The sequence below is a fragment of the Myotis lucifugus genome, unplaced genomic scaffold (assembly GCF_000147115.1).
Source record: "Myotis lucifugus unplaced genomic scaffold, Myoluc2.0 scaffold_27, whole genome shotgun sequence".
Lineage (NCBI taxonomy): Eukaryota > Metazoa > Chordata > Mammalia > Chiroptera > Vespertilionidae > Myotis > Myotis lucifugus.
In genome coordinates this window covers 1,596,912-1,613,712 of record NW_005871075.1, presented here as the reverse complement: position 1 = coordinate 1,613,712, position 16,801 = coordinate 1,596,912, and the positions used below count along the sequence as shown (strand labels likewise).

Below are 16,801 nucleotides of genomic sequence, written 5' to 3'. Positions count from 1 at the left end.
AAAAAAATAAAGATATAAAACTAAAAAGGGGTAGATGAGGAAGAAGAATAAACTAACAACGACTGTCGTATGTCTTTTGTAACTGACGCGGGGTTCTGTTACAGCTTTGATTTAGGTCGAAGCGTAATTCACAGAGGGGCCACCTTTAGGTCGTGCGTGCGCCGATGTTAAAGTTCAAGCAACACACAAACACTTATTCAATCTGGACGCACGCAAATCCCGAACTAGCAGGATCTTCAGTCTAGGGTGAGTGGGATGTCCACCTGGGGGTTTAGGCCCAATCCCGGCTGGGAGCCGGGGGGGGGGGGGGAGGGGGTTGGGGAGAGGGCGGAGGAACTTCCTCAGTCGGATTTTCTTAGTGCTGCTGTGGAGGCAGGAGAGGCTCCTGCCACCACCGCTGCGCTCACCAGCCGTCAGCCCAGCTTGTGGCTGAGCAGCGTTCCCACTGTGGGAGCACATTGACCACCAGGGGGCAGCTCCTGCGTTGAGCGTCTGCCCCCTGGTGGTCAGTGTGCGTCATAGCAACCGGTCGATTTACATATTACCCTTTTATTATATAGGATATGATATATACACACACACACACACACACATACACACATACATTCATGTGTGTGTGTATATACATATATATACATATATATATCTCAATATCACCTTCCCAGGCCTGAGATCATTTTCTTTTCCTCAACCTTAACAACCCTGGGTAATCCAGAAGGCAGTTATTAATCATATATTTAAGAGAGGAGGTAATAGATCCAGAGAGGTTGTAAATTATTTTGCGCAAATATATACAGTCAGTAGGATTCAAGGACCCTGACCCCTCATGTGATAGTCTTGCCATTATATTTTAATTTACTTTTTATACTTTTAATTTTGTATACTTCTTTTACTTTTTATTTTGGGATAAGTTCTTATCTATTGAATGGTTGCAAGAAAAATAAAACTCTTCTGTGTACCTTTTACCCAGATTCACTGTTTTTTAACATGTTGCCACATTAGCTTTTTAATTCTCTCTCCACATACACATTTATTTTCTGAACCATTTGAGGGTAAGTTGTATACATAAGAACCCTTACCTCTTTACTTACCAGTGTACATTTCCTACAAAAAGTATTCTTTCAAAGAGTAATCACAGTGCAAGAATAACTTTACAGTTTTTATTATTTCAGTTTTGTCAATTGTCACATTAAAGCCTTTTAAAGCATTTTCTCCCCTTCTAAGACAGAAACCAGTCCAGAGTTATATACTGCATTTAGTTGGTACAAATAAAAATAATTTTATAGCAATACAGTGTTATCTTTTAATATTTTCAGTGACTATAACCTGTTTGCTGCTTTATATTTTTCACCTTTGAGAGTAGAAGTTTAGATTGGGAGATATAAGGAGAAAAATGACTTTTGGCTCAACACAGGGTACTAGCATATTGTCCTTTAAGAGAGAAAATTGTGAGTTTAAATGCTTTATTTTTGTGGAGGTGGAGACGATGAATGATATCTGGAAAATTCTGTGAAATATCCTTGGTGATGTTTAAAGAGTCAATAAAGATGGAGATTAAATCCCAGTACCTAGAGTGTACATATACAATCCAGAAAATGAGCAAAATTTTAATAAATATAAAATTTTTGTCTGTAAATGCTATCCAGTAGTGTGTCCTATATGTCAAAGATTTCTTTCATGAGGCGTAAATTCTCATTTTTCTTTGTTTTGTGTAGATGTTTCTTTCTCAGCAAAATAGAGGAGAACTTACTCTTCCAGATGATCACAGTATGGACATAGATGGGGATGCAGATTCCTGTGACAGGATGGAAGGGCGGGAGCAGGAAGAAGACATTTGCTCTCTGGTCAAGAGCTGTAAGTTTTCCATGAAAATGAAGATGATAGAGAGCGCAAGGAAGCAGGTAGGTACTCAGATTTATGTACCTCGGTTGCAGGCTCCTCCTGGGCCCTGGTCATGGTGCGTGCATGAGGCAAACAATTGATGTGTTTCTCTCACATCGATATATCTCTCTATCTTTCCCTCTCTCTTCCACTCTCTAAAAATAAATGGAAAAATATCCTCGGGTGAGGATTAAAAAAACAACCAAAATAATTATTTTCTGTTATTGAAAAAGGAAATAAGCTTAATATCAGGTTTGAGCTTTAGCAAAATGAATGCTTGCCAGTTAGTTACAAATTATATTTAGATTTAGTTTGTAGAATTCTATCATTTGATAATTCGACCCTTTATTAACATATAATCATGCTTTACTTAAAAGTTGCACATAAACTATTTAAGTGTATCAAATTATATTTGAACAGACTGGGAGAGCTTGTTTTTTTTAATAACCCTAAATTGATTGCTATTATAAAACAAAGAATGTTGCTTTCTACTTCTAGTAGAAGTAATAAATATTTCTGTTTTGTAAGTTTGTGTTCACATATAGATTTTTCTCTGAGATAGATGTTATATCATTTAGGAATCTTTATATTACAAATAACAGAAAACCCAACCCAAAGCAGCCCAAGTGGATAAAGGAAAGTTGTTAGTACCCATAAATGAAAAGTCTAGAAGAGCTAGCTTTCAAAGACTGGGACCTGCTTTCTCTCCGTGGGTTCTCCCTTCCACCATAGTGGTTCAGTGCTCAGACTCTACATAGCAGCACTCTGGCAGCTCCAGGTCACCCTTTGTGGTTGGAAATAGCTGTGAATGTTTTATACCTTACTTCTTCCATACCACATCTTCCCGGAAATGGTTTTTCTCTTATTTCTTGGCAAAAATGAAACCAAACAAAAAAAGCATGTTTGGTTTTTTTCCCCAGAAAGCACCAGCCATTGTCTCCCACTACTTTAGCTCGATTACCAGCAGGAGAGGCCATCCATGACCCATGGCTGAGGAGGGGTGCGTGTAGCTTCTTAGTGGGAAGTCAGGGTGTTCATCCCAGATGGAGAGACAAAGAATGCTCTCCACTGCTGCACTGCTGCTCAGAGTTCCCCACCTCGGGGGAGAGGGGGGAGCATGACGAGAAAAGAGGAGGAAAGAAACGGATCATAAATATATTAGTTGGAAATATGTGAAAACCACCAAAAATACCCAAATATCTTTCATGTGGCACGTTGGCTTTTCAGAATTTTTCTGCAATATTCACACATAAAAAATGGGGTAAATAGAGTTAGTTATCAATACCAGTAATGTTGGAGATGGAGAGAAAAGGAACAATTTAAGTCATCAGATGATATAAAACCTTCAGTTTATTTTAATTTACCTTCTCATATTCTTCAAAATGTCAAAAGTAGCAGAAGTGAAATTTGAGTTTTGCCTTTTTTTTTTATTACCAAGCATTTCATTAGGTGCTAGAGATACCATGTTGAACAAAATAGAGACAAATGGACAAACAATTATAATACATAATATTAAAAACCTCATGGGAAGGACACCTGACAGTCTTATGGAAACAAAGGAAGCTTCGAGTAGAAGGTGATGTCTAAGTTGGGAACTCAAGGATGAAATAGGGTAGCAGGAATAACACATAAGACCCAGGAGTGACCCTGAGTGGAGCAGAGGTTAAATTTCAGCGCCTACTAAAGGCTGTGCAACTTTGTGCAAGAAAGCTCTGCGATCAGGGTGATCAGATGTGCAATTTTAAAATGCATTTTGGATGTAGTGAGAAGAAATGATCTATGAAAGGGCAAAGTATTAGCAAGCTTTTATATTAATCCATGTGAGAGATGATGGTGGCCATATCTAGGTTAGAGGTCATGGAAATGGAGGTGAGTGGGCAGATTTAAGAAAATTGAGAGGGTTTGCTCAAATGAGACATGATGACTAGTTGTGTTTGTGAGGAGGAAGGATGATATCCAGGTTTTTAACCTGAGAATCTGGGTGGATGGGAATATAGAAGGAAGAGTAGTTTTTGGGGCAGATGATATCTTCAGTTTGAGACATGTTGAATTTGCAAGGTCTTGAAGACAAGTTGTAATTTCCCTTCACTAAGTTGTACATAAGAAATTTGAAGCTCTGGAGAAAAAGAGTAATGCTAGCGATAGAGGTCTCAATGCGATTAGCATGTGGATAGTCATTGAAACCATGGAAGTAGATAAGATAACCAGGATCAGTCCCCAAAACAGACCAACAGTTTTGGGGTGAACACAGGAGGAGGAGCCTACAAAGGCACTGTGAGACCACAGGGAAAGAACCAGAAATTACCAGTGTCAGTTACCAAAGAGAGTGAAGGTTTTCAAGATTGAAAAGTGCCCTTGCATGTAACATAAGGAGGTTGCTGCTGAGTTTGGTGAGAACTAGTTCACTGGAGTAACAGAAGTCAGATTATAGTGGATGGTGGACTGGGTAAAAGCTGGAGGAGAGAACATAGACAGTGAGCACAGGCTGCTCCTAAAGAAGCCATGACAAGAAGCAAGGGAGGTCAGGAGGAATTCTTTCTAGGATAAAAGATGCCAGGCTTGGTGGCTTTGTTTTTCAGTTTGGCATTGGCAGTTGCCAGACAGCTGTGGCTGCACCTTGGTCCTTCATCCCTGCCCAGGACACTGGGTTTAGCTGCAATGCATAGCAACCACTCCCACAGGAATGCTCACTGCATCCCTCTCCCGGTCCTGGCTGAAGGGAGTGCCAGTGGCAACCTGATTCTTCCCCGGCTGAGACCAGCAGTGACCTCCCGGCTGCCTCCCTGGCACCCTCTCAGCAGTGCTCCCTTCCCACTCACCTTACAGTGTTTCAATACGCGGATCTCTCATACGTGTTTCTGTGTTGAGCAGCATATTCATTCTTAAACTTGTAACTGTTCAAATTGTTGTAACTTCAAGGGAGAGATCAAGGGGACCTCTCGTGCCACGATTCCTCTGACATCAAAGGTTTCTTTGGGGTTGATGAACATGTTTTGAATGAGACAGTGGTGATGATTGCCCAGCTTTTGAATATATTAAAAGACACTGAATTGCATACTGTAAATGTGAATTATATCCACGTGATAAATAAAAAGACATTTAATGTAAGCTAAGGAGATGGATTAGCTGCTCTAAGGTGAATTGTCATACATAAAGGAAACCAGGCCAATTAACAAAAAACTTCTTTTGTAAAATGCTTTTATTTCTAAATTTACATTTCTGTCATTGTACTCCTTTCTCTCTTCTATTATATAGAACAATTTCTCACTTGCCTTGAAACTATTGAAGGACCTGCATAAAGAATCAAAAACAAGAGATGAGTGGCTGGTGAGATGGGTGCATAGCTACTGTCGGCTCAGACACAGCCAGAGCCAGACCCAGAATCGTCCGGAGCAGATTCTTTCCGTGTTGAAAACAGTCTCTTTGTTGGGTATGAAACTGCTCTATCTATACAAGTTTAAGAATGCTATTCTATATTACATCTCTGTAGTCTTCTAAAACTATTATTTGTGTAGATTTGTCTGACATTGGCAAGTAAGTATTTATAATTTTATTAAATATTTGGAGCCAAGGCACTTTATAGTTGAGTATTGCTAGTGCATACGACATTTGGAGCTTTTATTTCTGTAGCTATAAAATGGAATTGAAAGTAAAAGCCTCTTTCATATTTAGTTAAATTATGAATCTTAATGTTTACATATAAGAATTACTTTGTAAAATAAGACATTAAAAAGCTTTTTTCTTCTTCAGATCTTCTCTTTTCATAACAATATACCTGTTAAGACTCAGGGGAGAAAAACTTTCTCTTAATTATTTTTGGACCTGGTATGCTAGCTCTGTTACCATATATCCAAAGGTACATAGGAGCACCATTATGGAACATGCTCCCAATTATATTTCCAAATTTGACTCTTCAGCAGGACAGGGTATCATATCAGAGTATCTGCCTCAGTAAATTTGCAGACAAGAAAAACAGTCTTTCTATATTGGTCCCAGGATCATAAAATCATCCTTACAATGGTTTAAATATTTAGTGGGTTGTTGTTTTTTCTTTGAGGGGGATGGAGGGATAGGAGGAGTGTGCTGATATGAAGATAAAAGTTGGTACTTATAAAAATAATTTTACTGATTTAGTAGTTATGGTTTGGCTGACTTTGAATGAGCCTTGTGAAATAAGCAGAGCCAGTGGTTATGGTCGTGTATGTGAGACGAATCAGTCAGAGGATGGTCATCCCATGGATGAGCAGGTGGTGTGGTTGATGGCCTTTGCTGAGAGAGCACCCTTTCTCTTTCACACCGCCTTCTCACATCTCTCACACCACCTTCCACATCGCTGCAAGATTATTCAAGGCTGGATCATCTTTCCTAGAGCCACACAGTAACATGAAAAACCAGACCTTTACTTTAAAAATTTTTTTAACTACAGTTGACTTTCAATGTTATACTAGTTTCAGGTGTACAGTATAGTGGTGAGATAGTTAAATAATTTACAAAGCGATTCCCTTGGTGAATCTTGCACCATCTGGCACCATATATAGTTATTATAATATTATTAACTATATTCTCTATACCTTATATCTCCATAGCTGTTTTGTAACTGCCACTTTGTACTTCTTAATTCCTTCATTTTTTCAGTTAGCCTCAGCCCTCCTTCCATCGGGCAAGCATCAGTTTGTTTTATTATTTATGAGTTTGTTTTTGTTTTCTTAGTTCGTTTATTTTGTTCTTCAGATTCCACATATATGTGAAATCATATAGTATTTGTCTTTGTCTGACTTCACTTAGCACACTATCCTCTAGGTTCATCTCTGCTGTTGCAAATGGTATGATTTCATTATTTTTCACAGCTGAATAATCATGGTATATATGTACCACATCGTCTTTATCATGTTGTCTTTTTTTTCTTTATTTTTATTGTTGACACTGTTAGAGATATCCCCCCCACCTCCACCCAGCCCTCGTGCCCCGCCCCTCACGCCTTCACCACACTGTTGTCTGTGTCCATAGGCGATGCAGGTACCTTCTTTGACTAATCTCTTCACCTTCCTTCATCCAGTTAACCCAACTCTCTTCTCCTCAGTACCTCTATGATGCAGCTATTGTTAGGTTTTCATATTGTCCCAAAGTTCTTTCAAACTATCCTTATTCTTTTTTTGTAATGTATTTTTATTGATTTCAGAGAAGGGAGAGGGAGAGAGAGATACGTAGAAACATTGATGATGAGAGAGAATCATTGATTGGCTGCCTCCTGCACACTCCCTATAGGGGAGCATTGATTGGCTTGCAACCCGGGCATGTGCCCTTGGTCAGAATCGAACCCAGGACCCTTTAGTCTGCTGGCTGACGCTCTATCCACTGAGCCAAGCTGGCTAGGGCTATCCTTATTCTTTTTTATTCTTTTTTCCTTTTGCTGCTCTGGTTTGTGTTTTATTCTCCCTTGTCGCTCAAATCACTGATTCAATCCTCTGCTTTATCTAACCTACTTTCATTCCTTCCAGTGTATTTGATGCCAGATATGGCACTCTTGATTTCCGACTGTTATTTTTCATGAGTTTATGTTTTTTTCATGCTATTGTAGCTCTTACTAAGTTCCTTGAGCATCTTTATAACCATTACTTTGAATTATATATCTGATATTTTACTTGTCTCCATTTAATTTAGCTCTTTTTCTGGAGATTCCTCTGTGTTTTCATTTGGGACCTGTTTCTTTGTGCCCCATTTTGGCTGTCTCTTTGTGTTTGTTACTATTTATTAGATAGAACTGCTGTGACTCCCAGTGTTCATGGGGTTGCCTATGGAGTGTGTCCTATGGGACCCAGTGGAGCAGCTCCTTGATCGCCTGAGCTGGATGCTCTAGGAAGGTCTCTTGTGTGGGGTATGTGGGCCCTCCTTTTGTAATTGAGTCTTGATTGCCGTTGGCCCATTTGTGGGTGGGATCTCGCCTCAGGCTGGCTGGCTGTGAGGCTCCATCCCGACCATGGTGTGCAAGCTGCTGTATAGGTGCAGTCTGAGGTTCTTGTTGGGCTGTGGCACAGTCTTCCAGATCGTCTGAGCTCCATGCTCCAGGAAAGTCTCTTGTGAAGTATGTGTGTGTCACTCCCCCCCCCCCACCCCCTTGTGGTAGTTGAGGCTTGATTGCTGTTGGCCCTTTTGTGGGTGGAGTTAACCCTTCAGGCTCGGTGACTACAGGTGGTTACCATTTACTGTGCGGGGGCTATTCCCTGAGCAGGGGTTGCTCCCAGCATGGCCTGGTGCCTGCCAGGATCCACCCTTGGGTGTGCTGCTTGTGTAGCTAGTTTGGTTGAGCTCTAGTGTGGTCTGAAGCTCGTTACTGGTTGTGTTGGTTCTGGGTCCATTTGGGTGGGGTTCAGGTGCAGGCTGCTGTCAGACATTGTGTGTGACCAGCCTTGGGCTACCTCTCCGAAGCTACAGTGCTGTCCACTGTGTGTGTCGGTGTTGACTGGACCTGTGTGTACGTGAGAGGGGCTAATCTGTAAAAGGGTCGGCTTCTTCCAGCTTCGAGCTGGGAGCAAATCTGTGATAAGACCCAGGTTCCCTGAGGTCTGCCTGCCTGTCGGCTTCTCCGCCTTTCCCTTGAGGTTCCTGGTCTTCCTCCCCCGCCTTCTAAAGAGAGACTAGGATGAACCCAGGTTAGCTGAGATGGGCCTAGTGGGTTCCCTACTTGGGGATCACGCAGTCAGGCAAGCAATGAAGGGAAAGTAGTCCTGGCTTCAAAGCCAAATCCCTCCGTCTCTGCCGGAGACTCCAACTCTAGCTGCCCACTAGGTGGTCTCACTGCAGGTTCAGGTTGGGCCTTCTTTTGGATGTTCTGGGTCTCTGTGACCCAGCTGCAGTTTGTTAGGTAATTTTATATTGCAAAGGGCCAGGGCATTCATATGCAAAAGCCTCTGCACGCAGCTTGGGTGGGGCGGGGTCTCAGGGAATCAACAGGGCAGAGAAAGCAGCTATGGCTGATCCTCAGCCCTGCCCTAAGAGGCCCCGAGTCTCTGTCCCGCGGTAATCACTGCAAGTACCTCTGAGAGAAAGCCACCCTCGAGTTCCGACCAATGCTAGACAGTCCAGTTTCTCCCCGTATGAGTCTGGGTCTCCAGAGACTCGCCCAGAACTGGAGTTCAGAGCAGTCGGGAGCTTGTGTCTCCCTCCTGGTTCAAAAAGTCAGCCGCGTCCTCAGTTGCCAGCCCTTTCCGCGCGCGCCTCCATATCTCTGCACTTTACTTCCGCACCTCCTCTGAGTCTCAGTGTGCTTTTCTCTTTCCTTCTGGTTGTAGAATTTCCACTCAGCCAGCCTTCCTGTGGTTCTGGATGATGTCCGTTTTGTCTTTTAGTTGTATTTTTGAAGTGGTTGTGCGAGGCAGCAATTTCAGGTGTTTACCTATGCCACCATCATGGTTCCGTATCTCACTTGGTTTTCCAACTTGATTGCTCTGTAATTGCACTGTAAATCCGGTTTGGGGCTGGGAGCAGGTGTGCACAGCTTCCAGCTACTCTGCAGCCATCTTGGAAAGCTCCTATCCTTTTGTCTTTTGATTTGAGTATTTAATCCATTTACATTTAAAATAAGTAGTAATAGTATGAAGTTACAGCCATTTTATTAATGTTTCTGTAGTTCTTCTCTGTTCCTTTCTTATTCTCTTATTCTCTTCTCTCATGTGTTGATAACTTTCTGTAGTATTGTATTCGGATTTCTTTCTCTTTATTTCCTGTATATTTCTTGTACATTTTTGCTTTGTGGTTACCTTGTACTTCATATATACCAAGCTGTATTTATGGCAGTGTATTTTAAGTTGATGGTTGCTTAAGTTTTAAGACATAATAAACTCACTACTATTTTTACTTACCCCCTTCACGTTTATGTTTTTGTCATCATTTTTCTATTTCTTTTATGCGTGTGTTTGTGTGTATCCCTTAATTTACAGTTGTATTTACTCATGATTTTCCTACTTTTGCCTTTTAACCTTTATACTAGCTTTAGTGTTCATTGATTCACTGATTTGATTATATTTGCTTTTGTCAGAATTTTTTCTTTGCAATATTTTCTTATTCATATTTTCTTCTTAAAAAGGTCCCTTTACAGTTTATTGTAATACTGTTTTGATGGTGATGAGCTCCTTCAGCTTTTTTTTTAAACGGGAAGAATCAGACCTTTAAATGTGGCAGTCTCTAGTCTCTGTTGCTTTATCAGCAACAGGTAACAGTATCAATTAAAAAACTCTGGGTTCCCCACCGGGTTTGGCTCAGTGGAAAGAGAGTTGGCCTGTGAAGGGTCCTGGATTCGATTCTGGTCAAGGGCACATGCCTGGGTTGTGGGCTCAATCCCCAGTGCGGGTCGTGCAGGAGGCAGCCAACAGATGATTCTCTCTCATCATTGATGTTTCCATCTCTCCCTCTCCCTTCCTCTCTGAAATCAATAAAAATATATTTTAAAAAAAGAAAGGAAAAACACACACACAAAAAAACTATGGGTTATTCATGGCTATGCATAAATCCATTTCTTATTCTTTGTAACAGATAGAATTAGGTGCTGTGACAAAATGCAGAATGATGATACTTGAATAAAAGTTAGTATTTTATTTGCTTAGCCTCTGTGTACTTAGATATGTCACTGCTAACAAAGAACATTTTTCATTAATATTAGTTCAAGACTACCTAACCAGTGTGTGAAGTTAGTTTCTTATAACATCAAGATTTATTTTAGTTAATTTCTTAGTAGAAAACAACTTTTATATACTATAAACTTTTTTTTTACCTTATGGTATTCATTTACTTCTGAAAGAAATCCTGTGTGAGTTTGTATGTGTGTGTGTGTTTAATCCAATAGGTGAGAACACATCAAGCTACTTAAGCAAAAATATTCTGGCTTTCCGTGACCATAATGTTCTCTTGGGTACAACTTACCGGATCATAGCTAATGCTCTCAGCAGTGAGCCAAGCTGCCTTGCTGAAATTGAGGAAAGCAAGGCTAGAAGAATCTTGGAACTTTCTGGATCCACTTCAGAGAATGTAGAAAAGGTAATGTTTATTACGAGAGTGAACTTTTCGTGTTTGCATGTTGTATGTCTTTAATGTGCGACCTTTTGGCTGCATGAAAGAAATAATGGGTAGAGGGCAGAGTCAACATCAACTGGAGTGGAGTAGGTCAATTGAACTTGCCACCTCCTGAGATCACATCATAATTACAACTCAGTGATAGAACGAACCACCTGAACCTTTGCTGAGCAGAATGCCTATAACTAAAGATATAAGGAAAAAGCCACATCAAGACAGGTAGTGGGGGTCCGATTGCAGACCAGTAGGTCTTCCATCCACAGTGTGGCAATTAAGAAATGAGAGGAATGGATTGGCTTTGTAGGCCCCTCTGAGGAGCAAGGGGGTCTCAGCCCCACACCAGCCTCCCTAGCCCAGGGCACCTGTGCTGGACAGAGGAGTCCCCATACATCTGGCTTTGAACACCAACAGAGATGATGTTGAGAGGCAAATGGCTCTGTGAGACTGAAATGCCACTTCTAAAGGGCCCATGCAGAAATTCACTGGCTCTAAGCTCCAGCACAGGGGCAGCAGCTCAGAAAGTGCCTGAGATACATGGAGAGGAACTATTGAATAACTTCAGAGAGAGGGCTGCAGGGTTAGGGAACAGGGTAACCCTCTCAGGGAAGAGAAACACTAGTAGGCATGCCATTTCCTTCGTTGAACTCTTTTTCTCACCCAACTGGGCCAGCACAGGTGGGCGCTACATCTGTGCTCTCCATGAACCTGGCTAACATTTGCCCTACCCCATATTTCCCGGATAACCCAAGCCCTTGATCACTGGGCCCTCCCTGGCCTCTTTCATCTGCCTGTTTCCATGAGCAGCCTGCCTAGCTTATATTGCAAACTCTCCAAAAATCCACAAACCTCACAAGAGTGTTGTCTAGCTTTGGCTCATGCATCAGACTCTCAGAAGTCCACAACTTCACACAAGTGGTAGCCAGCATCAATGTGCATTGTAGCTCGTGCCAGGTGGCCCCAACACAATAGCCACCGGCTTTAGCTTACATTGTATTTCCCACTAGGTGGCCCCAAACTTTGAGTAAGTGTTGGCCAATCTTAGATCCAACTGAGCAGCCACAAGCCCAGCACAAGCAATAGCTGACTTGGCTCTTTCATGCACTTCCAAGCCCAGCACAAGCAGCTACCAACTGCAGATCAATTTGTAGCTCCTACCAAGTGACCACAAACCAGGCACAAGCTGTGCTGACCCTAACCCATACCAAAGCCCCTCTCAAGAGGATCCAGACACAACACACCCATTGGACAGTCTCAGCTGGCACCAGAGCCCCATAAAGCAACTCCCACTTTGTGGAATCAGCCCCTGCTCAAGAGCTCATCCACTGAAGTCACATATGACTCTCACAGCCAGTCTCCCTGAGTGCCAGCCCCTCCCACTGGCATTCCAGCAGCAATTGAGGCCCAACTACATCAGGACGGCACATATAACCCCCACACAGACACCACTAGCACCTGGCTACGTAAGGCCAATCTTTCAAGAATAAGAGATGGAACAGATATATCTAGTATATGGAAACAAACACAGAGAGTCAGCAAAAATGAGGAGACAAAGGAACAGGTCCCAAACTATAAAAGAACAAAACTTCAGGAAAAAAATATAAATGAAACAGAGACAAACAATCTACTAGGTAAAGAGTTCAAAGCACTGGTTATAATATGCTCAGTGAACATGGGAGAAGAACAGAAGAACTCAAGGAGAACTTAAAGAGTTGGAAAATATAATAAAGAACCAGTCAGCGTTTAAGGCTACAAAACTGAATAAAGAATATGCAGATTAAATGAAGCAGAGAATCGAATTAGCGATTTGGAAGACAAGGTAGCAGAAAACACCAAATCAGAACAGCTAAAAAGAAAAAATAATTTAAATAATGAGGATAGTTTAAGGGACCTGTGGGGACAATATTAATGGCACCAACATTTACATTTTAGCGGTCCCAATCAGAGAAGAGATAAAGACAGAGATTCAAATTCTATTTGAAGAAATAATGACTGAAAAATTTCCTAAATTCTTGACGGAAATACACTTCCAGGTACAAGAAGTGTAGAGAGTCCTAAATAAGATGAACCCAAAGAGCCCTAGCCCTGGCTGGTGTTTCTCAATGGTTAGAGCGTTCACCCACGCACCTAAGGGTTGCGGGTTCAATTCTTGCTCAAGAGTACATGCCTGGGTTGTGCTTCGCTCCCTTCCCCCAGTTAGTGAGCGAGCAGGACACAGCCAGTTGATGTGTCTCTCACATTGATGTTTTACTCTCTGTCTCTCTGCCCCTCCCCCCCATCTCCCTCCCTCTCTTCCACTCTCTCTGAAAAAGCAATGGAAAACATATCCTAGGTGAGGGGGAAGAAAAATGAACCCAAAAGAGACCTACAACTAAAATGCCTAAGATTAAAGACAAAGAGAATACTAAAAGTATCATGCGAAAATCATCAACTTACATGCAAGGGATTTCTTGTAAGACCATCAGATGATTTTTCAACAGAAGCTTTGCAGGCCCAAAGGTCAATTACATGTTCTATTAAAAGTGATAAAAGATAAAACTTATAACCAAGATTATTCTATCCAGCAAGGTTATCTTTTAGAATTGTAGGAAAGATATTTTCCCACGCAAACAGAAGATGAAGGAATCAGTCACTACTAAATTAGCAGTACATGAAATCTTGACGGGACTTCTTTAAGTAGAAAAATAGAAAAAATTAAAATAAAACGTAGAACAGAAAAAAATCTCACAAAGGCAAATAGTAAGAACAGTGAATCAATAAAAAAGTCAAAAGTATGAATTTATGTGTAAATACAATAGTAAGGAATACACACACACACAAAGAGGTAAAATATAATGACAAAAACATGTGGGGGAGAAGAGGGAGACGGAAAATCAACAAGGAAACCATGGCATTGAATGACACATTATAGCAGGTGGATTTAATTGATATTTTTAGACATTTCACCCCAAAAAGGCAGAATATACATGGGCACATGGGACATTTTCCAGATTAGACCACATGCTAAGCCACAAAACAAGACTCAATAAATGTAAGGGGATGAAATCATATCAAGTATGTTCTGTGATCACAATGGTATGAAATTAGAAATGAAATTCAAGTAGAAAACTGGGAAACATTAAACACATGGAAGATAAACAACATGCTACTAATTAATAAATGGGTTAACTATGAGATCAAGGAGGAATCAGGATACGTTGAGACAAATGAAAATGAAAACAATGACCCAAAGTATGAGAATAATCAAAGCATTTCTAAGAGGGAAATCTATAGCAATACAGGCCTGCCTCAAGAAACAGGAAAAATCTCAAACAATCTAAAGTTAATACCTAAAGGAACTAGAAAAAGAAGAGCAAACAAAGCCCAAAGTGAGTAGAAAGAAGGAACCTGCAACCCAGGCATGTGCCTTGACTGGGAATTGAAACAGGATCTCCTGGTTCATAGATCGACACTCAACCACTGAGCAACAGTGGTTGGGCTTAAATTCTTAATCTTTAAGGTTTTGTGATATACTTCCAGTAACTTCAGTCAATGGGAATTCTCAATAGTTGTCCCTTTTGCTGATTCCAAGGGGGAATCTGATTGCCAGTGGATTATCTATCTATTAAGTGAAGCACCAAACAAGAAAGAGATACTACAGCTTTGGGGCAAAATATAGAGCTCTGAAATTTCTTTATTCTATTCTGTTCCATTTTATTGCTTTTCAACTACTACTTAAAATGAAGATTTACTAGACAGTTTTAAAAAACAGTATGTTATTTGAATAATCATATACCAGTTTTCAAAAGAATGAATTATGGAAATTCACTCCCAATCTTTAGGAATTAGGTTAAATGCTTTTTGATAGCTGAGATGAGAGAGCCATTATTTCAGGATCCTAGATAGGGTTAGTTTTAACCTGGACCTTAAAAACTAAAAAGGAATAAGTAGAGAAAATCTATAATAATAAAAGCGTAATATGCTAATTAGATCATATGTCCTTCTGGATGAAGCTGGGGCTGCTAGGGAAGCCCGGGTCCCAGGTGCCTGCTGGCAGCTGGAGGGAAGCCCAGGTCCCGGGTGCCAGAGGGAAGCCGGTGCCGGCAGCCGGGGAAAGGAAGGCCTACTCTTGCACAAATATGGTGCATTGGGCCTCTAGTAAATAAATAATGAGCATTACTTTGCGTTTGTATAATATATTTGACAGTTATACCCAGCCAAATTTATTATGTGGAAAATGGATATATTCCATGTTTTTCCTGTTTATTTAAATGATTCACTTTTTTCAACATTAAAAATAGGAAATTTGTGTTGAAATGATGTGGATGGTTCTTGCATGACTTTTGTTAATGGAGTTTTCACCATCTGTCCCCACTCAGGTTTCCCACTAGCTTGTGGGACAAACCAGCCCTTTTCACTTTTTTATTTAGTGCCTGCTTTTTAAAATCATTTTGTATTTTCATAGTTACCAGCCTCTCCTCATCTCACCAGGAGCCACCTCATTTTAGTTGTGTAGCCTTGCTTCTTCTTTTCACAATGTTACCGACATCTGTGCAGGACATTGGCCACAGGGAGCCATCTTCCAGCTCTTCAAATTCCTGACGGGCTGTGTGATCCACATGGACTTCTGGTGCCCACTCTGTGTGACTGGGGGACTATCTGGCCCACACGTGGCTTATTCTTTTATTTTATATGCTCAGGATCTTACTGGAATTGCTTACTCTTGCACAATCAGGGCAGACTCTCCCTTTTCCATTTAGCCAGCTTTCTCTATTTATTATTTTATTAGAGGCCTGGTGCATGAATTCGTGCACGGGTGGAGTCCCTTGGCCTGGCCGGCAATTGGGGTCAATTGGGGCCGGCCAGCCAGCGGGAAGGACCACAGGAGGTTGGCTGGCCAGGGGGAGGGACCGCAGGAGGTTGGCCGGCTGCAGGAGGTTGGCTATGGGAGCACACTGACCACCAGGGAACAGCTCCTGCATTGAGCATCTGCCCCCTGGTGGTCAGTGTGCGTCATGGCTACCAGCCAGTCGTCCAGTCATATGGTTGCTTAGGTTTTTATATATATACTAGAGGCCCAGTCCACAAAAATTTGTGCACTCGGTGGGGGGAGGAGGGTCCCCCAGCCCGGCCTGTGCCCACTCGCAGTCTGGGACCCCTCAGAGATAACAACCTGCTGGCTTAGGCCTGCTCCCGGGTGGCAGAGGGCAGGCCCAATCCCTAGGTGCAGCCCCTGGTCAGGCTCAGAGCAGGGCCGATTGGGGAGTTGGGGCGCCGCCCCCTATCACACTCAAGGCAGGGTCGATGGCGAGGTTACCCCCTGTCACGCACAGAGCAGGGCCAATCGGGGTGGTGCGCTGCCCCCTGTCACGCACAGAGCAGGGCCCATCAGGGGGGTTGGGGCTCCGTACCCTGTCACACACAGAGCAGGGTCGATCAGGGGGTTGGGGGGCACCACCCCCTGTCACACACAGAGCAGGGTGGATCAGGGGGTTGAGGCGCTGCACCCTGTCACACTCAGGGCAGGGCCAATGGGGAGGTTATGGCTCTACCCTGTCACACACAGAGCAAGGCCCGTGGAGGGGGGTTGGGGCGCCACCCTCTATCATCCACAGAGCAGGGCCGATCAGGGGGTTGGGGCGCCGCCACTGTCACACTCAGGGCAGGGCCGATGGAGAGGTTATGGCTCTACCCTGTCACACACAGAGCAGGGCCCGTGGGGGGGGGGGGGGGGGATGGTGCCCCACCCCTGGTGAAGAGATGATTGGCCAACCCGGGGTTGGGGCCGCGCACCGATGTAAAAAAAAAAGCCCCAGGGAATTGGGAGACCCCCCCTATTAAGTACAAAGCAAGGGTGAAAAAGGGGGTGGGGCGCCCT

At 42.5% G+C, this 16,801-nt stretch overlaps 1 protein-coding gene across 1 annotated transcript in view; it reads left to right on the top strand.

Moving 5' to 3' along the window:
• PRKDC (protein kinase, DNA-activated, catalytic polypeptide) overlaps nucleotides 1-16,801 on the top strand; it is a 187,828-nt gene that overhangs the window by 152,292 nt on the left and 18,735 nt on the right. The window contains 5 exon segments of the mRNA XM_023751911.1: nucleotides 150-246; nucleotides 1,716-1,747; nucleotides 1,750-1,901; nucleotides 5,137-5,311; nucleotides 10,721-10,911. Of these exon segments, the coding sequence (XP_023607679.1) occupies nucleotides 150-246; nucleotides 1,716-1,747; nucleotides 1,750-1,901; nucleotides 5,137-5,311; nucleotides 10,721-10,911 (647 nt within the window).